The sequence below is a fragment of the Ovis aries genome, chromosome 3 (genome assembly GCF_016772045.2).
Source record: "Ovis aries strain OAR_USU_Benz2616 breed Rambouillet chromosome 3, ARS-UI_Ramb_v3.0, whole genome shotgun sequence".
Lineage (NCBI taxonomy): Eukaryota > Metazoa > Chordata > Mammalia > Artiodactyla > Bovidae > Ovis > Ovis aries.
Window position 1 is genome coordinate 205,420,044 of NC_056056.1, and position 26,856 is coordinate 205,446,899.

Sequence of the window (26,856 nt, forward strand, 5' to 3'; positions counted from 1 at the left end):
TTTAGTGGCTGAACAACCACAGCAACAAGGGATCCAAAAAGGGATGGTTAAATATGCATTGGTGAGTTATTATCACCCCTGGGCCTGAAAGGGTAAGGAAAGGATGTTTGTTGGAACTTTGTGACCTATCTGATAAGATCATGGCCCAAGATATAGAATGTGCAGGCTTTGCCAAACCACAGCATGGTAGGAGAAAGCCAGTGGAATAAACACCAGGACCATTCTCCCCTTTCACCCCATGAACATTGCTAGTACTTCCCCAAAGTTGAATTAACTGGAAATCAGAGGCCAAGTTTTTCCAGATATTGCTGTATATTTGAGTTCTGCCTCCCAAGGTCTAGGATGGGACCAAGAGCATCTCTAGAAGCAAAAGGAAAATATTCAGCAAATTCTCCAAGTATTTCATATGATTTTTATGTGACCTGAGATTCTGACATAAAAAATAATGTGACTTAACTTCCTTCAGTCTTTTTCAATGGGGCAGTTTCTATCTTGAGGTGACAAAGAGGAAGAAACAATAAACATTAAAAAAATATGCATTAAGAGTCATGTCAGGAATGAAGAAATGGAACTTCAGTGACAGACATTAATTTCCAGGGGCTCTCGAATTTCATCCTCACTAAATATCAGGCTCAGAAAGATCTAGTTTATTCCCAATATGGTATATTCTCTGATAAGTCACTTTGGGAAAAGCACTGGGCTCTCTTAACCAAAGATTAGTATGTTACTTGTATGGCTTTTAATGGTTTTAATCATGCTGTCTTATTTATTGCTCCAAGCACTTTTGAAGTATTTACTGAAGGTCTTTTACATGCATTACTCTGATTCTCTCAACAGCTCTGTGAACTAGTTACTATTATTAGTGTGTTGTAACTAAACCGCAAATAGAGGCATGGACAAGTCAAAATATTTACCCAAATTCATTCATGTATTCAGTGGAAGAGTTAGTATGTAAACTGGGGGAGCTGATCACAGAAACTGTGCTACTAAAATCCAAGCTATTCTGACTTCATGTACAAGACAGTCTGGGTATGAGTACCAGAGAAAAAGAATCTTTGTAGGTATGATTTGATTGGTTTACATTTTTAATTATATTTTTTTCATCAACTAAAATATTATTCTTTACAATTCAGTCATATATAGTGATATAAAATCTGTGCTTTTCCATTGAGGATAGATAAAACACAAAATTGCAGAGATATGGCTGATCTTTGGAACTAATAATTTGATTTTCTCAATTATTAGTTCAAATTTGTACTCTCTAAATGGACAAGTGAAAACAGGAAAATAATGAAATTATGCTCCAAAGCCAAATCTCAAGATATTTGAAGTAGCAGCAGAATCCTTAATATTTCTGTTTTTCCTCAGTGTCCCTCCCCCTGCCAAATCTGCTTGTTTATTAGTTATTTAGAGCAAAACAATCAAGTGTCTTTGGATATCAGAGTCCAGAGCTATAAAAGTTACACGTATGTGTTGAGTATTAATTATATGCTTGGTACTCTGCTCATGCTTTACACACTATATTAAATGATCCTCACAATTACTTTATAAGTAGGGTAATAATATCAAACTCATTTCATAGATGAATAAACTGAGTTTTAAAGAGACTAACTAATTTACCAACAGGCAGATAGGGAATAAGTTGTAAAGTAGTGTTTCTCAAGATGTATTAAAAGATATTTGTGTCATAATTAAGTTGGAGCACTTATTAAAAACATAGGACTCTGGGTTATCACAGAGCACCAAGCTGAGTTCTCTATTCCATATAACAGATGAGTGAAACTGGATGGGAGGGAGGGTCAACAGGGAGGGAATACATATAGCTAATTCACTTCATTGTACAGCAGAAACTAATACCACATTGTAAAGCAATTATACTCCAATAAAACAAAACAAGAAACAAAACCTTTTCTTCTCAGCCTTCCCACTGAGTACCATAAGTATTTGTGTTTGAACTTTTGCATGTTTTAACAAGCACATTAGCTGAGATTTTGAGAACCATGTTCATAAATTTTAATACCACAAATTTAAGAATAAAGGGTACCTTTAGGGAAGCTGTGAAAAGAAATGAAAATTTTGCCTGTTATCCTGTTAAAGGGTGCCTCTCTTTCTACATATCTATAAATATTGCATGAGTTATTCAGCAAAAACCAAACACAGGACTGTCAGGAAAAGAACTAGATAAAGCATTTGTGCTCGCTGTTCAACTAGCCTGTGAGCCTTGCATTTACTCATTTTCAAGCCCCATTTGTTTTCTTGCAAACTTTTTCTTCTCTTGGACAGAAAATCATTGCTATTGAGTCTGACCAGAGGTAGACTTTCAATAGAAATTATATATTTGTATAGTGTTTTACCGATTGCTGTGCTTTCTAAGGAACTGTCTCAAACAATGAGAAGCAAATATTTTTGTTTTTTATGAGCCAGGAGCTGTGCTTGAAGGCATAGAATAAAAATTAGGAACAACATTGCATTTGCTTTCATGGAATTTCAGATATAATTAATACTCTGAGGTTTTATTTTAGGTTGTAGGACTATGAGGTATATGATAGGTGTTATCTTGTTTTTAAATATGAGAAAATGAAAGTTAAGAGGTTACATGACTGGTCCATGGTTGTACTTGGGTGATCATGCCATCTAAATTATTCTGATTCCATCCATGTCTCTAGAGACTGTCATACAGATCAAAGTAAGTCAGAAAGAGAAAAAGAAATATTGTATATTAATGCACATATGTGGAATCTAGAAAAAAAGTATAGATGATGTTATTTGCAAAGCAGAAATAGAGACACAGATGTAGAGAACAAACATGGACACTAATTGGGGAAATGCGGAGGGTGGGATGAACTGGAAGATTGGAATTGATGTATTTGCACTATTGATATTACATATAAAATAGATAACTAATGAGAACCTACTGTATAGCACAGGGAACTCTACTCAGTGCTCTGTGGCTACCTAAATGGGAAGGAAATCCAAAAAAGAGGGAATATATGTATATGTAGAGCTGACTCACTTTGCTGTACAGCAGAAACTAATACAACATTGTAAAGCAACTATACACCAGTAAAAATTAATATAAAAATAAATAATTTTACTGATTTCAAGTTGTATACTTTCTCTTACCTTATACTGTCCTTCAAACTTAGATATTTTGCATAGCTTAAGTCAGTGAAGCCCTAACTTTTCTTGTTTCAATGTAAAATGTATGTATTTATGTCTGAAGATGCAGTGAATCATAGTATGAATATCTTGTGATAATTAGGAATGGAAGACAAGGAGAATGAAAATTAATGGAAACAGAACAATTGGGAAGCAAATGATGGGTTCACACACTGGCTTCTGGATGTTTAAAGAAGGCACTAACCTGTTCCTCAGTATAAAGGGCCATATAAAGAAGGAACTACATGTTTTTGGTAGGATAGATAATGCAAAGTCATGGATAATGACTCCAAGCTGAAAAAAAGGGAAAAATAGGCAATTCTGTGGCTAATGGTTCCTTCACCCAGATCTTTTATTGTCCAATCAAGCACTTATCTGTGACATTCTGCCCTGTCTTTGCATTAAAGTAGTTGTTCCACCTTTACTATGCCTGCTTTCCTTTCACACATTAAGTAATGTCTATTCTCACAGAAGGTAGGGTGAATTTTTCCATTATGAAAATAAGCACAGTTCATATTTTCTGTTCCAGTTCCAGAAAGCTTCAACCTGTGAATAGAAAAGGTAGAATGAGCTCCTTTGAAAGCTAAATAAACAATCAGCAATCAAACTCTGGGTCTGGGCTTCTCTGATGGCTCAGATGGTAAAGAACCTGCTTGCCATGGATGAGACCCAGGTTCGATCTCTGGGTTGGGAAGATGTCCTGGAGAAGGAAATGGCAACCCATTCCAGTATTCTTGCCTGGAGAATTCCCCAAACAGAGGAGCCTGGCGGACTACAGTCCATGGGGTCGCAAAGAGTCAGTCACAACTGAGCGACTAACACTCAGTCAAACTCTGTGTGAAGTAGTCTGTTGCACAAAGTGAAGATAAGAAGTATGAGGGAAAAAAATAAAAAGCAACATTCAGATCTTTGAGGAACTTCCAGCCTGCTTTGGAGTACAAAGTGTGCACATGTGAATAACACAATGGCAATTTAATATATCTTAAGATTAAGTAGAAGTGAACAGTAGGTACAATAAGAGTCCAGAGGAAAAGATGGATGGGGATCTGAAATGATGAGAAAAGGCTTTACTTTCTCGTCTTTTCATGGAAGATCATGCTTTAGTTCTGTTTTGAAAGAAGGGTAGAATTTAGATTGAGAGAAGCCCTATCGGACAAGTACCTACACAGGGTGGAAATGAGCTCAAGGAAAAGTAAGTCGATTAGTTATTTTTGAAATGAGGATTTATGTTACAGGGTAACAGATATAAGACTGCATTATAATTGCTTGTTCACTTGCCTATATTTCCTGCTACACTGCTATAACAAGAGGACAAAGAATGGATATTTATTAATTCATTTGCCAATATCTGTGGGATACCTAGGTGGCTCAGTGGTAAAGAATCCCCCCTGCCAATGCAGAAGACTCAGGAGACTCAGGTTCCATCCCTGGGTCAGGAAGATCCCAAGCAGGAAGAAATGGCAACCCAATCCAGTATTCTTGCCTGGGGAATCCCAAGGACAGAGGAGCCTGGTGGGCTACAGTCCATAAGGTCGCAAAGAGTCGGACACGACTGAGTTAGTACAAGCACAAGCACGAGCATGGGATACCTGCTACATGCCAAACTTGTTCATATGCTGCTAATAGAGGGATAAACAAAACATAAGGTCTTTTCTACTGGGAACTTACACTGTAGTGAGGGAATGTTGATAAGGAGTCAACAAATAAAAAGAAAATCTCAGAGACTGGTAAAAGTAATAATGGAACAGTGTGATGTGATAGACTTGAGTGGATGCGGTGGAGGGAGGCTAGTTTAGTTTGGTAATTAAAGATGGTCTCATTGAGAAAATGATGTTTAAACAGACTTGAGTGACAAGAGGGAGCCTGCCACGGAGGAGGGGATTCTAGAAGGAAACAGCAGGTACAAAACCCTAAGACCACAAAACATGTTTAATTTTTTTGAAAGAACAGAGGGGTCACCAGTGTGCCTGAACTATTGTGAAAAGTCAGCAAGCAATAAATGTAAAGTCCAGATCTATGAAGAAGCTTGCTTGTACTCCTAATACTCTTGAGTTCTGTCCATAATAAAAATTTAATAAGTATCTGTTGAATGAATTAATTAAAAATTAAGTAAGATCTAATTATGCAAGTTTGGGTCGTCAATTTACATTTTAAATGGAGAGACATTGCACAATGTGAACAAAGGTGACTGGAGATTAGAAAATTATTTTTTTCAGATATAAATTTATTTATTTTCATTGGAGGTTAATTACTTTACAATGTTGTAAAGTAATTGTATTGTAATTGATCCTTTTGCCTGGATTGTCTGTAGAAGGTTAGAGCCTTTTGACATAGACTTTAGAATCCTCTTGTAATTGATAATGTGCCTGATTCTTGGAGACCTCTGAGGTAGAAAGTAAAAGTCGTTCAGTCATGTCCGGCTCTTTGAGACCCCATGGACTGTATAGTCCATGGAATCTCTAGGGCCAGAATACTGGAGTGGGTAGCCTTTCCCTTCTTCAGAGGATCTTCCCAACCCAAGGACTGAACCCAGGTTTCCCTCACTGCAGGTGGATTCTTCACCAGCTGAGTCACAAGGGAAGCCCAAGAATACTGGAGCGGGTAGCCTATCCCTTCTCCAGAGGATCTTCCCAAGTCAGGAATCAAACCAGGGTCTCCTGCATTGCAGGTGGATTCACTACGAACTGAGCTATCAGGGAAACCCCCTAAGGTAGAAGACAAGGGAAAATGATACTGAAAAGTCAAAAAAAGACTCAAGACGTTCCAACTATAAACTATAAGGATGAAAATTTTGTTCTCAAAATATGTGAAGAGAATCAGATCACACTACAAAAACAAACAAACAAACAACAAACAAACAAACAAACAAAAAACCAAAACCAAACCAAACACACATGGAAAATGCTCAATGGTAAAGTTAAGGGTAGAAACAAGTGGGAAAAAAAGTATCAGGAATGGGGTGGATTACGACTTAGATGAAAAGCAGAGAATGGGAGAGTCGGAAAATAGAATCTAATTAATTGCAAGCACTCTCTTGTTAGGATTAGGGAGTAAGTAACTCAGTCATCACCTTTGTAACACCAAGTATAACACAGAGCCACTTCCCAGCTTTTAAGTAACTTGTACTCAAGAGCAGAGAGGATCTCAGAAATAAAAATTCCTAGTTGTGCCTTGTGTTCTGAGTGTCCAATGACTTACACAGTTTCGGAAGGAACTGAGCCATCTTCCCACCTCCAGACGTCACTGGATTTCTGGCGGGACAATCCAATCCAACGAATTAATCCAGTCCTGCTATTGAGATATTGCTATTGCAAACACAAATAATTATAACGGTCAGAGTGTTTCTACAGTTCGTGTAATGGTATAAAGGAAAAACTTCATGATAAGACTCTGGACAAAACAATGGATTATATGTCTATATTAATGCTAACTGATTATATCTGATATTTAGAATTATACCAAGTTTACTTGTTTTAGCATAAAAATACTTGTAGGATAGGGAAAAACTGTAAACAAGATAGATAATATTCTAATAATCCTATATGTTTATGTTCCATCAATTGAAGGTTAGAATCCCAAATAAAGTACCACATATGAGAAGGAAAATGAAAAATACATTGTTGATGAAATTTTATATTCCCTAGAATTAAGCTCTGCTTGCTTTGGTTTCATTGCTTAGCTTGTCTACAAAATCTTCATATAGAAATATCAATTTTTTTTAGTTGACTGGATAAAAGAGATGTCTTTCTCAAAAGGATTTACAAATAACATACATCTACAATTTTTCACTTTGAAATTATCTCTATTTACTGTACTATATGGGTTTCCCTGGTGGCACAGTGGTAAACAATCCACCAGCAATGCAGGAGACAGGGGTTTGATCCCTGGGTTGGGAAGATCCCCCGGAGAAGGAAACAGCAACCCATCTAGTATTCTTGCCTGGGAAATCCCATAGACAGGAGCCTGGCAGGCGACAGTCCATGGGGTCTCAAAGAGTCGGACATGACTTAGTGACTAAATGCAGTAATACTTATTTATTTTGTTCATTGCCTGTTGCTCCAACTGGAATAAAGTTCCATGAAGCTACGAATTTTTGTAGGTTTTATTAACACACAGGTTCAAGTCCTGGAACGTGTTGAATTAATGGATAGATCAATCAATCAATCAATCTATGGGTAGCAAAATTAGAAGAAAGTCAAATGTTCACGTGCTCGCATACCTCCCAGGAAAAAATAGATGAGAACATGCTCTTGGCAAATAAAAATGGCTTGAGCATCTTGGCAGGAACATGAAGCACAAGACGGCATTCCATGAGAGAGATTTCATGAGAGTCACTTATTTCTTAAATGTGAGATACTTGTCATGTGTCTATTAACTTTTTTTTCTTTAAAATACATCCGCAATATATACTTCACTATAGAACTGACAGATTCTACCTGAAGTTCTGCCCAAAATTCAACTATTTTTTATTCCTCCAAAATTACATTACTTCTTTTAATTGTACATCTTCAACATGATATTTGCCTATAGCAATAAGACTTGAGAAGACATGTTTAGTCTCTAATTAACCTTCTTGTAATAGAATTGAGATTTTAAGGCACTCTCTTATTTTGTCTGACTTGAAAGAAATTAATTTATCTGAGTATCTTCTCTATGAGGCTGAGCCCACAAGAAGAGCAAATATGTGGTACAGCAAGTTAGAATAACAGGACATACAAATGAACATGAATGTCACTGGGTTAATTTCCTCTTTCCTGGTCAGTTACTGGTTAAGCAAGGCTTCAGGACTCAATGGGCTCCCTAGGCTTTCTCGAGCATCTACCCCAAAACCAGAATCTGTCTGTTTTACAATTTCATGACTTTCACCAACTCCTCTGACATTAACAGGGGGCTAACCCTGACCACCTTTCTCTGGAGAAAATTAACTTAGGGCTATAGCTAATAAGTCTCCTGGACATGAGAGGAATATTTCCAATCAAACCCCCTCTGTTAGCATTATAGCTTGCTTGGTAGGTATATCCAGACTCTTGCAGCTACGCATATGATTATTTACATCCTCCCAACTGTGAGAAGCATGGAAAGCCTAAAACATAGAGCCTTTTAAAGAGTTAAAAGTTATTAGAGTAGTGCTAGGCATAGGATTTCATTATTGGGCCAATGCTTGTTGCCAAGTTCCCATATCTCGTATCCACTGTGCACCTGGCAGTGCATTAGTTAACATAGTTGGAAAGTAAGAAAAACAAGTGTAGCCTTGAAATTAACCACATCAGACTTTTGAGCTAATTGGTTCTTTCTTGTAACTCACTGCACCTTTGTTTCATGAGAATGTAACTCTGTTTAATACTTTTTGAGGCTGACATAGATTAGAAATATAAGAAAAAACATTTTAAGGGAAAATAAGTTTTCTGGTTGAGAAGCCTTTATCAAAAGAGGGTCATAAAATGTTCACAGGCCTCCAAGGCCAGAAGATAATGTACACAATGTTGTTTATGGGAAAGGTTTGCAGAAAAATCCTGGTTTCGATAAAGACAAAACAGATGTAATGTTTGGGCTGACTCTGTATGACTTTGCATCTTTTATTTCCCTCTATGTATAAGACAAGGTATAAAAGTACTTTTAAAAATAAAGCTATTGGGCCTCTCTTGAAGAAGCTTGGTCACCCCGTGTTTTTCTTTTTTCTCTTTTTTTCTCTCTTACTTTCTTTTTCAGGCTGATCCCTTGGAGCATAGAGGCTCCCTGCATTCACTTATCTGCCCGGGTTTCTAAGAGCTAAACGGGAAGACGTTCTGTGTCTTCACTCCCTCGGTAGACTGGGAAGGCACCTGTGGCTTCTGTGAACAGGGCAAACTTCTTGTTTCGAAGTTTTATTGGCTTTCTATGTAAAGCAAGGAATATCAGCCTCTTTCTCTCCTCTAGTTTGTTATCTACAATATTCTTTCTTTATCTCTCTCTAAATCATCCGCCGACGCTGTTTTTCCTTCAGGTTCCCCTGGTTCCTGCGGGGGCTGGACCCCAGCAGTTCTATAGAAAATGACTTGCCATTGGAGAAGGAAATGGCAACCCACTCCAATGTTCTTGCCTGGAGAATCCCAGGGACGGGGAAGGGAGCCTGGTGGGCTGCCCTCTATGGGTTGCATGGAGTCGGACATGACTGAAGTGACTTAACAGCAGAGAATGGAAACCTGCCCTTGTGGGTTTTGGAGCCAGACTTCCTGAGCTCAAATCATAAAAGCCCTTTTATGTGGGAACGTGGGAAATTGAGCAATTACTTTATTTCCTTGTGCATTAATCTCATCACTGTAAAATGAAGAGAAAAACAAAACAAAACCAAACAAAAACAAAACAAAAAAAAATCCTTGTAGGACTGTTCTAAAGTTTGAATTAATAAATGCTTTGAATCAAAATAAAAAAAAAGAAAATGACTTGCCTAAATATTTGAATTCTATTGAATCTCAGTCTGCATAGAACCCAAATCCTGATCTATTCCAATTTACATTTGATTTCATTTTAATATGCAAAAATGTGAATAATTACTATATTCAAATTGTGGGATAAATACAATAAACAATTTCTGCCATTTAAAAGATATGTGCTTTCATGTATATGTAATGGCTGAGTCCCTTCACTGTTCACCTAAAACTGTACAACGTTGTTTATGGGTTATACCTCAATACAAAATAAAAAGATTAAAAATATGCATATACATATATATATACACATATGTAAGCGTCTCTTGATTGAGGTGAAAGAGGAGAGTGAAAAGGCTGGTTTAAAACTCATCATTCAAAAAATGAGTATCATGGCATCCAGTCTCATCACTTCATGGCATATAGATGGGGAAATGATAGAAACAGTGAAAGACTATTTTCTTGGGCTCTAAAATCACTGCGGATGGTGACTGCAGCCATGAAATCAAGACACTTCCTCCTTGGGAGAAAAGCTATGACAAACCTAGACAGCTTGTTAGAAAGCAGATATTAGTTTTCCGACAAAGGTCCATCTAGTCAAAGCTATGGTTTTTCCAGTAGTCGTGTATGGCTGTGAGAGTTGGACCATAAAGAAAACTGAGTACCAAAGAACTGACGCTTTTGAACTGTGGTGTTGGAGAAGACTCTTGAGTCCCTTCTGCAAGGATATCAAACTAGCCAATCCTAAAGGAAATCAACCCTGCATATTCATCGGAAGGACTAATGCTGAAGCTCCAATATTTTGACCATCTGATGCCAGGAGCTGACTCATTGGAAAAGACCCTGATGCTAGGAAAGATTGAAGGCAGGAAGAGAAGATGTAATAGAGGATGAGATGGTTGGATGTCATCACTGGCTCAATGGACATGAGTTTGAGAAAGCTCTGGGAGATGGTGAAGGATAGGGAAGTCTGGCGTGCTGCAGTCCATGGGGTCACAAAGAATTGGACTGTCTGAGCAATTGAACAACAATGTTTTGACAAACGTTATTGGGTAGAAGGGAAACTCCAATTCTTGGCCCCTGGCTTGCTCCCAAGATTTACAAAAAGGGAGAGTGCAGTAGTGAAAGTGAATGCGTTTTGCTTAGAAAGAGCTTTTGTTAGAAGCTGTCAAAGAGGGAACTGTGGAAGAGGGGAAATGTTTTAAAGTGTTTTCAACTGTGTCAATCCCAGTATCCCAATTCCTCCCACCACCTCCTTTCCCACCTTGGTATCCCTACATTTGTTCTCTACATCTGTGTCTCTATTTCTGTTTTTCAGATAAGATCAGTGATACCATTTTTCTAGATTCTACATAGCACGGGGAACTCTACTCAACGCACTGTAATGACCTGAATGGGAAAGAAATCCCAAAGGGAGGGAATACATGCACACATAGAGCTGATTCATTTTGCTGTGCAGTAGAAACTAACACACTATTGTAAATCAGAGCAGCTGTACTCCAATAAAAAATAATTTAAACTATTAATTTAAATTAATAAAACTATATCTGGGAGAATCTGTGAAAAGACAGAATTTGCACCATGGTTCATTCAAAAAGTCAACAACTTAGCAAAAACTGAGAAGGCATGTTATGTTGGGATAACACTGATATTTATATTTCACAATCATATTGAGTTTCTTTATACTTCCAGATTCTTTTTTGAATTCATAAATAGAGTTAAGGAAACTAAGAAATTATCTTAACTTTTGTTGCAGAGATAATACCAGAACTCAAAGTTTCATTAGTTCTATTTAAATACTTTCTACTCGCAAAGATTTTAATTTTTACCGAGCTTGATAAACTTCTCAGATGAGAAAAAACTGGACAACATAGACATGTGAAAAAAAGAAAAATGCTGAAGATTTGTCTCCTTTGAGATTTATCTCCTTATCACTCCCAAGATATTTGACATAGAAATATCCTTACCAGGATGCTCTTGCTGGTGATCTTCACAAGAGTAGCATTTACGTCAATACAGTACTTCTTACTCTCTTCCCATGTCAGATTGTGCTTGAAGAATCCATAGCAACTGTCTCCATAGTATCGCCAGTGTGTGTCACATGGGTTGCACTTATGACCTTGAGGAGAAACCAAGCATAGGATCCCTTTCATTCTGAATTAAGTTTATTTTTTCCTCATCTTCATTGTTTCCTGCATATTTCAAGATTCTTTAGAGATAGCATCAACAACAGCAACAACAACAACAAAAACCCTCCAGAGTTAGGGGAGATGAAGAGGCTAACAAACCATACTTACTTTCCTTTTGTCCTGATAGTTGTATTAAATCTTGGCAGACCTTCTTTACTAACATTTTCAGAGTTCCTGAGAGATTTTCATTCTCGGCTTGTAGGTAGTTTTGCTGCATGACAGCTAGATGGAAACATTAGATAATCATTTGTAATTAGAATAAAAAGGGCGATGCAAAAATGTCCTCTCTATGAACTTCAAATTCAGTAGAGTTATCAATCTATGAAGTATTTACTGAATACATATAAGTAGTGTGTGTGTGCTCAGTCACCCAGTTGTGTCAACTCTTTGCAAACTAATGGACTATAGGCCACTCAGTTCCTCTGTCCACGGAATTTTCTAGGCAAGAATACTGAAGTGGGTTGCCATTTCCTCCTCCAGGAGATATATGAGTAGATGAGTGCTGAAAAGTGATCAGGGTAAAATGGGTAAAGTAAAATAATAATAATAAAAAAAGAACACATTAAGTACTGTGCAGAATGGCAGCTGAGGGTTCTGAAAAAATAAAAAAAAATTAAAAAAAGAGAACTGTCAATACTTGAAGGAGATAATCACAAGTAAGAACATGCCATGATCAAATCGTATGCCCAAAGTGGCTGTTTTGATTTTTCCTTGAACACAAACTTCTAAGTGTGTTTCACAGAGGTGAATGACCTCTATTATTATTCTTCCATGTAATACCAGAATATTCATTCTTGTGCTCAAAGTACAGTGACATTGAAATCAATCAAAGGCGGTGAATGAAACATTCTAAAATATCTTATGGAAAAATAAACAGTATATGAACAATTATACATTATAAAGATTTGTTATTGTTTATTAGCTCAGTTATGTCTGACTCTTTTGAGATACCATGGACTGCAGCGCACTGGGCTCCTCTATCCATGGAATTTCTCAGGCAAAGATACTGGAGCAAGTCGTAATTTTCTTCTCCAGGGGATCTTTCTGACCCAAGGATTGAATCTGAGTCTTCCACATTGTAGGCAGATTCTTTACCATCTGAGCCATCAGAGAAGCCCAATTAATTTAATCTAAAATTTAGTTTTAATCAGAAGTTAAAGGTCAGAATTCTCCCTTACTGAGAGTGTCCTGGCCCCTAAGCATAGGATGATTGGTGTGGTGACAAATATACAAATAGTGACAATTAGGCTTAGTGACATACACCAGGACACTTCGGTATGCCACATCATTAGGAAAAAGTCAATACTTACACATAAGCCCCAGAGCCACCAGCCCAACAACCATCCCCACGCATAAGACCAGCAGAGCCAACGCCATCACACGCCACAAAGGGGAGGAAGCAGGTTCCACTGTGGGCATACAATAAAGACGTCAGAGGGCAGGCAGCATGGCATAGCTATGGGACAGCATCACCCCATCCCTGCCCTGTCAGCATTCTCCAAGCGACATAAACTGCTTCTTCTGTCCATCTTGCCTTTGCTCCCGTGGTGATCACCAACAGTAAACACAACCTGCTCCATCCCCACTCCCACTGGACTTCTCTCTGAGTCAGAATGTAACTAGCTGCTAAGGTCTTGTGTGTTTGTATCTCTCTTTGTTTTGTGCCCAACCATATAAACAACTGTGGTGATAAGGAGCAACTATAGAATCACACTCATTTGCTGACATCTTAGAAAATGAAATTTCTGAACATTCTCTTCGCTTATCCCCTAGATTTCTAGTCCCTCCACATTTAACTCTGTAAACCTTAATATAATGTGCCCTGCTTGTATCCTTTGTTGTTTATGTGAAGTGTGAAGTGTTAGTCACTCAGTTGTGTCCAACTTTAAGGATTATAGCCCACCAGGCTCTTCTGTCCATGGAATTCTCCAGGTAAGAATACTGGAGTGGGTTGCCAGGCCCTCCTCCAGAGGACCTTCCCAACCCAGGGGCTGAACCTGGATCTCCCACATTAAAGGCCAGACTTGACCAACTGAGTCAAGGGAAGACCTATGTTGTTTATATTCTAAGCAAATCTATCTAAGTTTATGCTGATACCACTTAAATGCTGTTGGGAAAAAGGGTCATTCAGGAAAAGAAAACAAAACTATACATGCTATCACTAGTAGAAAAAAGGACTCTAGGGTAGAACCATTTCAATAGTTCATTTGCAAGTTGCTGGCTCTGGGCGTTCTTACCTGAAGTCAGAGCTGGTTTTTGAGCTTTAATATTTAAGGTGACATATCCATCTTCATCCTGCATGGCTTTCCTTGGGCTGCAAGTGAGTTCAGTGTTCAATGGTTTCACAAAATTTGTCCACTCTAATGATCTCAATGTCTACCCGCCTGTGATTCTCCTCTGTTTGCTAAGTTGGAGCCACATGAGTTGGGGCACATGTTTTTTTTGTTTTTTTTGTTTTTTTTTTTGTTTTTTTTTGTTTCTTTCCAGGAAGCCCTTAGATAGCTGCTCAGAGATACATGGACCTTGAACACAAAAACACTAAAATAATAACTTGTGGTAAAGGAGTAGATATGGCATTTGTTTCCTGTTTCCTTAGCTTCCATTCTGAATCTTCCATCATGTATATCCTTTCCAAGAACAAAAGTTCATGCTTCATCTTAACCTCAGCCGAGTGCAAATCATGTTGTTTAAGCAGACTGACTTCTGATGAAAATTCATAAATAAAATATCATCTTATAAAGAGTTTATCTCTCTGTGATAAATGAGTCTGATATAATTTGATCTAAGAAGAGCTATATTTGATGTTCCATGGTCTTGTGTTAGAATGTCTAATTATGGCCTAGAATTCTTGCATCTTTTGCATGTAAAAATTTTTAAAAAGTCAAGAAATCCACATGAGGCAGGATTTATATAGGTTAGGTTTATGCATCAAAGGAAAACAATCTAATACAGTGAAATAAAACAAAATTGATATATTGTCTTTTAGTAATGTTTTCACTTTAAACCAGGCTTCCCTGGTAGCTCAGATGGTGAAAAAAAAAAAGTTTGCCTGCAATGCTGGAGACTCTGGTTTGATTCCCTGGGTTGGGAAGATACTAAGAGAAGGGATTCCACTCCAGTATTCCTGCCTAGAGAATCCCACTGACAGACCATGGGGGCCTCAAAGAGTCGGACACAACTGAGAGACTATCAGACTTTCACTTTAAATTGCCAGTAATGATAGCTTTAACCACAGGCTGAGCATCTCTTGCTTGGATCTATGTTTCATGAAAATATATTTGCCTTTATTTGTATCTATCAAGTGTGGTTTTGTGGTATTAGAAGTATGTTGGGTGAGTACAGAGACTCTCAGGGTCAAAGGAGGCCTGATAGCATTAGTCTTAATTCTGCTTCCTCTCTCTACATAACCCATAAATGCAAGCTGAATTACTCAGCAAAAATTAAGCAGACAACTGCAGGAAAAAGTGGTAGATAAATGCTTTTCTTTTCCCTTCTCCAAAATCCAGAGGTTTGCAGAAGTTTCTCAGTCACCCCACAAGGCCTACCACTGACATTTTATTTTTACTTGCATATTTTTTTTAGTAGGCTCTTGTTTACCTATTTTATGCATAGTAGACTTAGCAGCAGCAGCAGTGTATATATATTCCATAACTTTTTCATATCTTTTAAAAATTCTTTTCTACTTGAGTAATGCTCCTTCTTCTTTTGGCTTAGGAAAGTACAGCTGAAGTTTTTATTCCAAATAGCCTGATGAGTTTGCATTTGGAATAAAAACCTTTGTTTAATATTTTAGAGATTGATTGTTACATAAATTACCTCTTTTTGAAAAGTTTTTATTGAATTTGTTACAATATTGCTTCTGGTTTGTTTTGGTAATGATGGATAAAGGATGTGTAAAAAAGAAAGAAGGAGAAGCCAGAAGGGGAAGAGGGAGTCAGAAAAGTGGAATAAGTGTTATTTTTTATGGCAGAAAGTGAAGAGGAACTAAAAAGCCTCTTGATGAAAGTGAAAGAGGAGAGTGAAAAAGTTGGCTTAAAGCTCAACATTCAGAAAACGAAGATCATGACAACCGGTCCCATCACTTCATGGGAAATAGATGGGGAAACAGTGGAAACGGTGTCAGACTTTATTTTTTTGGGCTCCAAAATCACTGCAGATGGTGACTGCAGCCATGAAATTAAAAGATGCTTACTCCTTGGAAGAAAAGTTATGACCAACCTAGATAGCATATTCAAAAGCAGAGACATTACTTTGCCAACTAAGGTCTGTCTTGTCAAGGCTATGGTTTTTCCAGTGGTCATGTATGGATGTGAGAGTTGGACTGTGAAGAAGGCTGAGCGCTGAAGAACTGATGCTTTTGAACTGTGGTGTTGGAGAAGACTCTTGAGAGTCCCTTGGACTGCAAGGAGATCCAACCAGTCCATTCTGAAGGACATCAGCCCTAGGGATTTCTTTGGAAGGAATGATGCTAAAACTGAAGCTCCAGTACTTTGGCCACCTCATGTGAAGGGTTGACTCACTGGAAAAGACTCTGATGCTGGGAGGGATTGGGGGCAGGAGAAGAAGGGGGCGACAGAGGATGAGATGGCTGGATGGCATCACGGACTCTATGGATGTGAGTCTGAGTGAACTCCGGGAGTTGGTGATGGACAGGGAGGCCTGGCGTGCTGTGATTCATGGGGTCACAAAGAGTAGGACACGACTGAGCGACCAAACTGAACTGAAAGTGAATAAGTTAAGTAATGCGTAATTATCAGATGATAACTGTAACAGAGCTTTTGTTTACACACAACAGAGAAAATGAAAGGGGGAAAATGTATTAGATCACCTTCCCAACACTGACTGAGATGTTCATCATGCACGTGTGTGCAAAATCCCTGTAAGAACATTAGATAACAATCAAATGGAATGTACATGCTAAGTCACTTCAGTCATGTCCGACTCTTTCTGATCCCATGGACTGTAGACCATCAGGCTCCTCTGTCTGTGGGATTCATCAGGCAAGAATACTGGAGAGGGTTGGCATGCCCTCCTCCACATCTTATCAGATGAAATAGATAAGATTTGAAGAAAAGGCACAGGTTGCATAAGAAGAGAAGGAAAGGGGAATGTTTATCCGAGGGGGCACACATCTGATGCAAAGCTAGTGAAATTTGGAGTATGCTGTATTCTGTGTTTGAGGGATGTGAACTGATCAAGCATACTTGAACTGAAAATTCATGTCATAGTATATTGGGATACAAGGCATCCTATTAAAATCACTGTAAAACTTAACATTTCAAGGACAGTTAACCAGTCAGTTGATCAGTGTATCCACTGATCATTGTGTGTATGTCTTAAACACTGTTCTATTTTCTGGGGGATTAAGTGGTAAAAGAAACATATGAGAGTTGTGCTTTTATTGAGGTTATGTTCTAGTGGAGGGTGGTGAATGCAGATAGCAAAAGAGGAAAGAAAGGAAAGAGCTAGACTATTTCAGATATCATAGAGGCTATGAAAAAAGTCTTATAATAGAGCCTTACTGGTGAGGCTTCTGGCAAACTCTGGTTGTGCTCATTTGAACTGATTTGTTTAAACTTGACTAGAAGAGGGCTGGAGAATTGCACAACATTTTTCCATTTTTTAAACTGAAGTTCAGTTGATTTACAATATTATTTTTTAAGGTGTACAAAATGGAGATTCAATGTTTTTATAGATTGTACTTATAATAAAGTTGTTACAAATTGATGTCTATATTTTCCTATGCTGTACAGTATACCCTTGTGATTTATCTATCTTATACATAGAAGTTTGTATCTCTTAGTCCCATACCTGTAATGCGCCTCTCCTCTCTGGCCCCTCCTTACTGGTAACCGTTAGTTTGTTCTCTATATCTGCAGATGTGTTTCTATTTCATTATACACATTCATTTGAACTTTTAGATTGCACATACAAGCAATATCTTTTGATATTGGTCTCTCTCTGTCTGATTTATTTCACCAAGCATAAAACTTTCCAAGTCCATCCACAGTGTGAAAACAGCAGAATTTTGTTCCTTTTTAATGGCTGCAGTATTTCATTTTGTGTGTATATATACATGTATATATAAAGTGGTATATATCATATGTACCTAAATTGACATGCATATATATATATACACACACCACATCTTTGGGCTTCCCTGGTGGCCTAGTGGTAAAGAATCCACCTGCAGTGCTGGAGCCTTGAGAGGCACGGGTTCAATCCCTGGGTTGTGAAGATCCTCTGGAGAGGGAAACGGCAGCCACTCTAGTATTCTTGCCTGGAGAATCACATGGACAGAGAAGCCTGGTGGGCTACTGACCACAGGGTTGCGAAGAGTTAGACACGACTGAAGCGACTTAGACACGCTCACACCACATCTTTATCTATTCATCTGTTGATTGACTCTTAGGTCGCTTCTATATCTTGGCTATTGTAAATAGTACTGCTATGAACATTGGAATTCTGTGTCTTTTCAAATTAGTGTTTTTGCTTTCTTCGATATATTCCCGAGTGGAATTGTTGGATCCTGTGGTAGTTCTATTTTTTAGTTTTCTGAGAAACCTCTGTACTGTTAGTGGCTTCACCAATTTGCACTGACATTCCCACCACAGTGTAGGAGGGTTCCCTTCTCTCCACATCCTCACCGACATTTCCTATTTGTGGTCTCTTTGTTGATAGCCATTCTGACAGGTGTGAGGTGATATCTCACTGTGGTCTGATTTGTATTTCCCCTGGTGACTAGAGGTGTTGAGCGTTTTTCCTGTGCTTGTTGGCCATCACTGCATCTTCTTTGGGAAAATGTCTATTCAGGGCTATTCTGTCAATTTTTGAATCAAGTTGTCTCTTTTTAAATATTGAGTTGAAAAAATTAATAAATAAATAAATATTGAGTTGTATGAGCTCTTTATACACTTTGGCTATTAACCCCTTATCCATCACCAGTATTTCTCAAGTATCTTCTCCCACTTAGTAGCCTGTCTTTGTGTTTTGTCACTGGTTTTCTTTGCTGTGCAAAAGCTTCCACTTTTAAGAGCATCTAGAATAATTTAAGGTTAATTCTGGTATAATAGTGATACCATTTGTTATTACTCCTATTTGTCTTACTTAATTACCCTTGTGGTAGATTTTATGCCAATTTTACTAATAAGAAAAATAAAGCACAGAGATTAAGGGACTTGCCAAAAGTCACTGGACTTTTGTAAATGTTGATCAAATGTTCTGGATTTGAATCAATCAGTCTGTCTTCATAGCCCTTTGCTGCTGCTGCTGCTGCTAAGTCGCTTCAGTCGTGTCTGACTCTGTGCGACCCCATAGACGGCAGCCCACCGTCCCTAGGATTCTCCAGGCAAGAACACTGGAGTGGGTTGCCATTTCCTTCTCCAGTGCATTAAAGTGAAAAGTGAAAGTAAAGTCGCTCAGTCGTGCCCGACTCTTCGCGACCCCACGGACTGCAGCCTTCTAGGCTCCTTTGTCCCTGGGATTTTCCAGGCAAGAGTACTGAAGTGGGTTGCCATTGCCTTCTCCGCATAGCTCTTTAGTTTAAACAAAATATTTTATTACCTTGATTGGATAAATATACATTAAAATAAATTCTTTCCAATGTTCATCCTTTGGCTCCACCCAGTGGTCATTTTTGTTACTGTTGCTTTTGCTTTATCTTTTCTTTAGGTCTGATACCTCCAGTTTAACTTTCACTTTAGTCCATTCCTTTTTGTAAATAATTTTGAATTAATTCCTATTCTCCTCATTCTCTGGGCACTATCCAATATAGGTCCCTCTTTAAAAGCGTACTCTGAAATAAGAATAGTATATGGGAATGGAATGATCATGGAAGAATGAACACAATTTTCTGTCATGTAAACTCATTATTTCTTTTAATGTATCCCAAGTGAACAATACTTCTATGTTTAATGCCTATGTTCCCTTATTTTCTGCAAGGAACAGTATTTTCTCATGGGTTTAATTCATCTGAAAGCCACAGGGGAAGTCAAAGGTGATTTTAAGTTTTTGGCTGAGAAACCGTTACGGGTAAAGTTTTCATTTACTGAAATGGAGAAGTACAGTGAAACAGCTGGGAAAGGGCTGTTCATTTTTTTGTGTGTGTTCAGCCTGAAAATTCTATTTGAATTATAACTAGAATGACTAAGGAAATGAGTTTTGAAGTTTAATTCACAGAAGTTTATACTGTCATATGTGGCTAGTAACTACAGTAAAGAACAGCATAGCTTTAATGTATGATCACCATAATGAGTGACTAATTTGTGGGTGTGGTCAAGGTTATTGGAGGTAAATCCAGTATCTGAGGGCACAGGGTATTGGAATTTCACCTACAAGAGCCCTGAAATTACTGATGATCATGACAGGAATAGAGGTGAACGTAGAGATTTAAGACAGTTGAAAAATGGTAAAAAAAAAAAAAAAAAAATGAGGAGAAATGTCCTAGAAATTGTAGATGATTACAACAAGCAGTGTTATTTGCTAGTATAATCTGGCACAAAGTGCTATTGAGAGGCAGGAATTTTTTTGTTGTTGTTTAATCATATTTATTTCATTTACTTATTTTTGGCTGTGCTGGTTCTTCGTTGCTGCATGGGCTTTCCTTTAGTCGTGGTCAGTGGGGGCAGCTTTCTAGTTGCAGCACACAGGTTTCTCAATACGGTGGCTTCTTTTCTTGTGGAACACAGGTTCTAGGGCACAAGGGCTTCAGTAGTTGCAGGACATGGGCTCAGTGGTTTTGGCTCCCGGGCTCTAGAGCGCAGGCTCAACAGTTGAGGCCCAGGGTTTAGGACATGTGGAATCTTCTTAAAGGAGGGATCTAACCCATGTCTCCTTCGTTGGCAGGCATATTCTTTACAATTGAGCCAGCCGGGAAGGCAGAGATGCTGGAAATTTTTAAGGGAGAAAAGTATAGGCAGTAATTTCTAAAATCAATGAATAATAGATAATATAGCATTTAAGGATCATAATAGTAGAACGTATGTAGGATCAGTCTTCATTATAGAAATAATTCAGAACCAGGTGAGATTCTTCATCACTGTTTTACCAAAGTATTGTTTCGTATAAGATAGTAAAAAATTAATTACTTTTTAAGGGAACTTTAAGGCATATGAAAGAATTAGGGAAATGAAAACAAGAACTCCATCTTTGCAAAATTTAATGAAAGTCCAAAACTAAGAAAAACAACCTTGAGCTCTCCCTTTTTTTAAATTGGTCAGCTAATATTTATTTATTATTATTTATTTATTTATGGCAATGCAGCTTGCAGAATCTTATTTCCCAGGATTTCAGTTCCCCAACCAAAGATGGAACCCAGGTCCACGGCAGTGAAAGTTCCAAGTTTTAACCTCTGGACCAGCAGGGAATGCTCAAGTTCTCTCAAAAAAAAAATCACTGGTTTGATTTAACTTTTGCTCATATTAATGGTCTGTGCCTTCACCTAATTTACCTAGAACAGAACATGAATGTAAATTTATTATTCATTTCCACATTCTTGGCAGTGGGATTTAGAGCTGCTGCATGTTTCCCGGGTGGCTCAGAGGTTAAAGCATCTGCCTCCAATGTGGGAGACTCGGGTTTGATCCCTGGGTTGGGAAGATCCCCTGGAGAAGGAAATGGTAACCCACTCCAGTATTCTTGCCTGGAGAATCCCATGGACGGAGAAGCTTGGTAGGCTACAGTCCATGGGGTCGCAAAGGGTCGGACAAAACTGAGCAACTTCACTTTCTTTCACTTTCATGTCTTTCAGTTTGTCAGTTTGTTAGCTTGCTTTGGACTGAGCACTGCATAAGTTTGAAAAAAAAATAAACAAGAACTATATATACGTTTATGTATTTAGAGATCATGCCAAAGTGTTACTGAAGAAGAATTGGTTGCATCTCTGCAGCCTGTTGGATATTAATTCACACCCCGAAAGTGGTTGCCGCTCATTCTGGAGACCTGTGACTAAGCTAATCTTCACACAGAGGTGAACCTTGAGAGCTTTCAAACCACTCCCCAAGTCATCTGAAAACAGAACCCTAACCCACATTCTCTTCCTGAGTACAGTTACCTAAACTCCTCCTTACCCCAAAGGAAGCCTTTAGAAATGATTTGTTTCCTTCCTCATGTATAGTCTCCAAATATTTTTAGAGTTTTGTATTTGCTGCTTTACCAAATTACACAGAAACAACAGCTTAAACAATACAAGTTTATTGTCTCACAGTTCTGTAGGTTAGAAGGCCAACCCTGATCTCGGTAAAGTCAAGGCTGAACTGCCCTCCTTCTGAATGTTCTGTGGGAAGAATCCATTTCCTCAAGTTTTCATCCTTTAGCTTCTTTGTATTCCTTGGCTCCTGGCCCCTTTTCTCAGTCTTCACCCAGAAACATTGTATCTCTCTGACCCTTCTTTGGGTCTCATGTCTCTCTGATCCCATCTAGGAATGATCCCCCACTTTCCTAGGATTAAATTGGGAGCACTCAGAATGTAAACTGGTGCAGCCACTATGGAGAACAGTATGGAGGTTCCTTAAAAAACTAAAACAGAGCTATCATATGACTCTGCAATCCTACTCCTGACCATGTATCCAGAAAAAAACATGATCTGAAAGGATCCATGCACCCCAGTGTTCATTGCAGCACTGTTTACAATAGTCAAGACATGGAAGCAACCTAAATGTCTATCAACAGAGGAATGGTTAAAGACGATGTGGTACATTTATATAATGGAATATTCAGTTCAGTTCAGTCACTCAATCATGTCCGACTCTTTGCGACCCCATGAACTGCAACACACCAGGCCTCCCTATTCATCAACAATTCCCAGAGATTACCCAAACCCATGTCCATTGAGTCAGTGATGCCATCCAACCATCTCATCCTCTGTCATCCCCTTCTCCTCCTGCCCTCAATCTTTCCCAACATCAGGGTCTTCCAAATGAGTCAGCTCTTCACATCAGGTGGCCAAACTATTGGAGTTTCAGCTTCAACATCAGTCCTTCAATGAACACCCAGGACTGATCTCCTTTAGGATGGGCTGGTTGGATCTCTGTACAGTCCAAGGAACTCTTAAGAGTCTTCTCCAATATTACAATTCAAAAGCATCAATTCTTCGGTGCTCGGTTTTCTTTATAGTCAAACTCTCACATCTATACATGACCACTGGAAAACCATAGCCTTGACTAGACGGACCTTTGTTGGCAAAGTAATGTCTCTGCTTTTTAATATGCTGTCTAGGTTGGTCATAACTTTCCTTCCAAGGAGTAAGCGTCTTTTAATTTCATGGCTATGATCACCATTTGCAGTGATTTTGGAGCCCAGAAAAGTAAAGTCAGCCACTGTTTCTGCTGTTTCCTCATCTATTTGCCATGAAGTGATGGGACCGGATGCCATGATCTTTGTTTTCTGAATGCTGAGTTTTAAGCCAACTTTTTCACTCTCCTCTTTCACCTTCATCAAGAGGCTCTTTGTTCTTCTTCACTTTCTGCCATAAATGTGGTATCATCTGCATATCTGAGGTTATTGATATTTCTCCTGGCAATCTTGATTCCAGCTTGTACTTCCTCTATCCCAGTGTTTCTCATGATGTACTCTGCATATAAGTTAAATAAGCAGGGTGACAATATACAGCCTTGACAGACTCCTTTTCCTATTTGGAACCAGTGTGTTGTTCCATGTCCAGTTCTTTTTTTTTTTTTTTTAAGTAAAAAGAACTACAACTTTATTAAAAATAAATAAATGTAACATATAATATGTACAGATATGGCACATGGTGCCAATTTTATTTGCAGATAGTATTCCAAAGTTCACAAGTTACACCTTTGCCACAGCCTTGGCTAAATCTTGAACTAGTGCAGAATTCAGCTGTGCTAGAGTGCTGATCTTAGCATGCTTAGATGTGGCATACTTGTTCTTGATAGTCATGTGCTTTGAAAGCCCACGGTTCACCATGACCACATTCTTTGCCAGGTGTTGCATAACAACAAGCAGGGATTCTTCAGTGTATGACAGGTAATGCTGTAGAGTTGGTGTCCATTCACCATTATCAAGAATTTTCAGTGCTAAGCAAAAAGCTCCTGCTGCAATCTGAGAAGGAGGAAAGTGCACCATATCGTAGTCCAGCATAGTTAGTTCCATCAAATATTTGGCCAGAGTATGTAGCTCAACATCAACCTCTCCAATCTTAGATGCTCTCCGAAGGAAATGCAGGGGTAGAGGGCGACCCAGACTAAAATTTAAAGCTCTCAGAATCTTCATTTCCATCTGTCTGATTTGAAATTTGGTGTAGGTGTTGTCAGTCACAAAGGCAAAGTCACCGATTTCTGGAGGGTACATTTCCTCATATTTGCTTGCAACAAACATGGCAGTGACTCCCACCAGCTGCAGCATCTTCTTGGGCACACAGTTATCCTGCATGAACCGATCAATTATGGAAACAGTCATGTACATGGTCTCCTGCAGTAACCTGAATTTCATTTGAACTTGCACTAGCCAGTCAATCAGGATGGCTCTCATGTTTCCAGTGACTTCACGACCCATTAGGTATTTTGGTTTGACTGCTTGCTCTTCCTCAAGTTGTCTTAGATAAGCATAGATATCTTTTACATATTCGCTACAAAGGTTTGGATCCGCTCCGTCTTCTGCATCCACATCACTCACTGCAAGAATTACATCTGAGAAAGCCTGACACAGATATTATTCTGCAGGGGCACAGCCAGATGTTTCCATGGGGCTTGGAGACGGAGTATCGACCAAAATAGGCTCGGGGGAAAGTTTCTCTTCCTTAACAGGCTCGGGTTCCCGCTCTGGCTCCGGCTGGGGCTCCGGCACAGGTACAGGAGCCTTTTCCAGAGGTTTTGGTACTTTTTCAGCAATAAGTTTTCCAGCAGGTAAAGTTTTTGCTTCCTTTTTCAGAGGCAGTTTGGCCTGCGGTTGTTCACTGACTTTGTTACCGATGTCTCCAAGCGCTGTTCGGGGCCTCAGCCCAGGCTTAGAGGTTGCAACACCGGCCACAGGCACGCGCTTGGCCCCTGCCATACTGATCTTCGCCTTATTTTCAGCATTAATCTTCGTGTTCCTGGTGATCCGGAGCGCCATGGCTTCTTCTGCACCAGGCAGCAGCTCAGCGAGGAGGAGAGCACTGGAGCCCCCGACCACCCGGGAGCTTGAGTCAACCACAGGCCCCCATGTCCAGTTCTAACTGTTGCTTCCTGACCTGCATACAGGTTTCTCAGGAGGCAGGTCAGGTGGTCTGGTATTCCCATCTCTTTCAGAATTTTCCGCAGTTTATTGTGATCCACAGAGTCAAAGGCTTTGGCATAGTCAAGAAAGCAGAAATCGATGTTTTTCTGGAACTCTCTTGCTTTTTCGATGATCCAGAGAATGTTGGCAATTTGATCTCTGATTCCTCTGCTTTTCTAAAACCAGCTTGAACATCTGGAAGTCCATGGTTCACATATTGCTGAAGCCTGGCTTGGAGAATTTTGAGCATTACTTTCCTAGCGTGTGAGATGAGTGCAATTGTGCCGTAGTTTGAGCATTCTTTGGCATTGCCTTTCCTTGGGACTGGAATGAAAACTGACTTTTTCCAGTCCTGTGGCCACTGCTGAGTTTTCCAAATTTTCTGACATATTGAGTACAGCACTTTCACAGCATAGTCCTTTCTCTCAGAATGAAATAATGCTATTTTCAGCAACGTGGTTGGACTTAGACATTGTTATACTGAGTGAAGTAAGTCAGACAGAGAAGGAGAAATATCATGTGGCATTCTTATATGCAGAATATGAAAAGAAATGATACAAGTAAACTTAGTTACTAAACAGAAAGAGATTCACAGAGAATGAACTTATAGTTGCCTGTATACACTACTATATTCAAAATGGATAACCAACAAGGACCTACTGTGTAGCAAATGGGACTCTGCTCAATGTTATATGGCAGCCTGGATGGGAGGAGAGTTTAGGGGAGAATGGATAGTGTATATATGTATATCTGGCTGAATCCCTTCAATGTCCACCTGAAATTATCACAGCACTGTTAATTGATTATGCATGCATGCTAAGTTGCTTCAGTCATATCCGACTCTTTGTGATCCTATGGACTGTGGCTCACCAGACTCCTCTGTCCATGGGATTCTCCAGGTAAGAACACTGGAGAGGATTGCCATGCCCTCCTCCAAGGGATCTTACAGATCGATGGATTGAACCCATATCTCCTGAGGCTCCTGCACTGTGGACAGGTTCTTTACTGCTGAGCCACTGCGGGGAGGGAGATGGGGGATTTGGAATTCTCCAGGCTGGACTGGAGTGGGTTGTCATTCCCTTCTCCAAGGCATCTTCCTAACCCAGGAATTGAACCTGGGTCTCTTGCATTGCAGGTAGATTCTTTACTGTCTGAGCCACCAGGGAAGCCCAATAGGCTATTCCCCAATACAAAATAAAAAGTTAAAATTAGGACCACCCAGATAATACAGGATAATTTCCTCTTTCAAAAATTCGTTATCTTAATCACATTTGAATTGTCCCTTTTACTATGTAAACTAGGCTATTAAAGGTCCTGGGGACTAGGACACAAACATCTTTTGGGGCTTTTCTTCTGCCTACCACAGGTTCTTAACAGCAATTTACTTCCTTGCATAAATGAGAATGTTTTAAAAAGTTCGATGAGATTGGAAATATGCAGTCCTCTAAAAACTGTTAAATCCGACGCTTGTTGTGACTAAATGACAAACCACACATGTGGTGTGCTATTTTTTCTCATATTCACCCCAAAAAACCAGTCAGAATGCTTTCTATATAAATTGTCAGCTCTTTATTTCTCATTGGGGTATTGCTGAAACCTGTAGTCCCAGCTGTGGGTTAACTCCAGTTTTTGTGCAGTGGGTTCATTTCAGTTTTATTGGAAACACCTTTTCAGAGCATTTTTAGGCCTAAGAAAAGATAGAGGTTGGTTATTTCATCAAGTTTTTTTTTTTTTTTTTAATGAAATGTAAGTAAATTGTAGCTGAAAGAGAAACCCTGGAGAGGCATAAAAATACACTGATCATTTCCCCATTATCAGTGTTCCTTATGAATATCCAGCACTATCCATCCCTGTGGTTTCCCCAAACTCTATCTTCCGATTTT

The 26,856-nt window shown here is 39.0% G+C and overlaps 3 protein-coding genes across 3 annotated transcripts; all 3 read right to left on the minus strand.

The window, feature by feature from the left end:
* Window positions 1-1,067: 1,067 nt before the first annotated feature.
* Window positions 1,068-14,161, minus strand: CLEC1B (C-type lectin domain family 1 member B). The gene is made up of 6 exons (XM_012175411.5): window positions 13,993-14,161; window positions 13,066-13,164; window positions 11,864-11,977; window positions 11,534-11,685; window positions 6,358-6,464; window positions 1,068-3,705 (listed from the first exon to the last, which is right to left on the minus strand). The coding sequence occupies exons 1-6, from the start codon at window positions 14,054-14,056 to the stop codon at window positions 3,561-3,563; spliced, it is 681 nt and encodes a 226-aa protein (XP_012030801.2). The 5' UTR covers window positions 14,057-14,161; the 3' UTR covers window positions 1,068-3,560.
* Window positions 14,162-23,487: 9,326 nt separating this feature from the next.
* LOC101102473 (G2/mitotic-specific cyclin-B1-like) lies at window positions 23,488-24,874 on the minus strand. Its single transcript, XM_042247551.2, has one exon. It carries the CDS (start codon window positions 24,827-24,829, stop codon window positions 24,428-24,430), a length of 402 nt encoding a protein of 133 aa, XP_042103485.1. The 5' UTR covers window positions 24,830-24,874; the 3' UTR covers window positions 23,488-24,427.
* Window positions 23,488-24,874, minus strand: LOC121819207 (G2/mitotic-specific cyclin-B1-like). Its single transcript, XM_060414226.1, has one exon. The coding sequence runs from the start codon at window positions 24,269-24,271 to the stop codon at window positions 23,546-23,548; it is 726 nt and encodes a 241-aa protein (XP_060270209.1). The 5' UTR covers window positions 24,272-24,874; the 3' UTR covers window positions 23,488-23,545.
* Window positions 24,875-26,856: the final 1,982 nt, after the last annotated feature.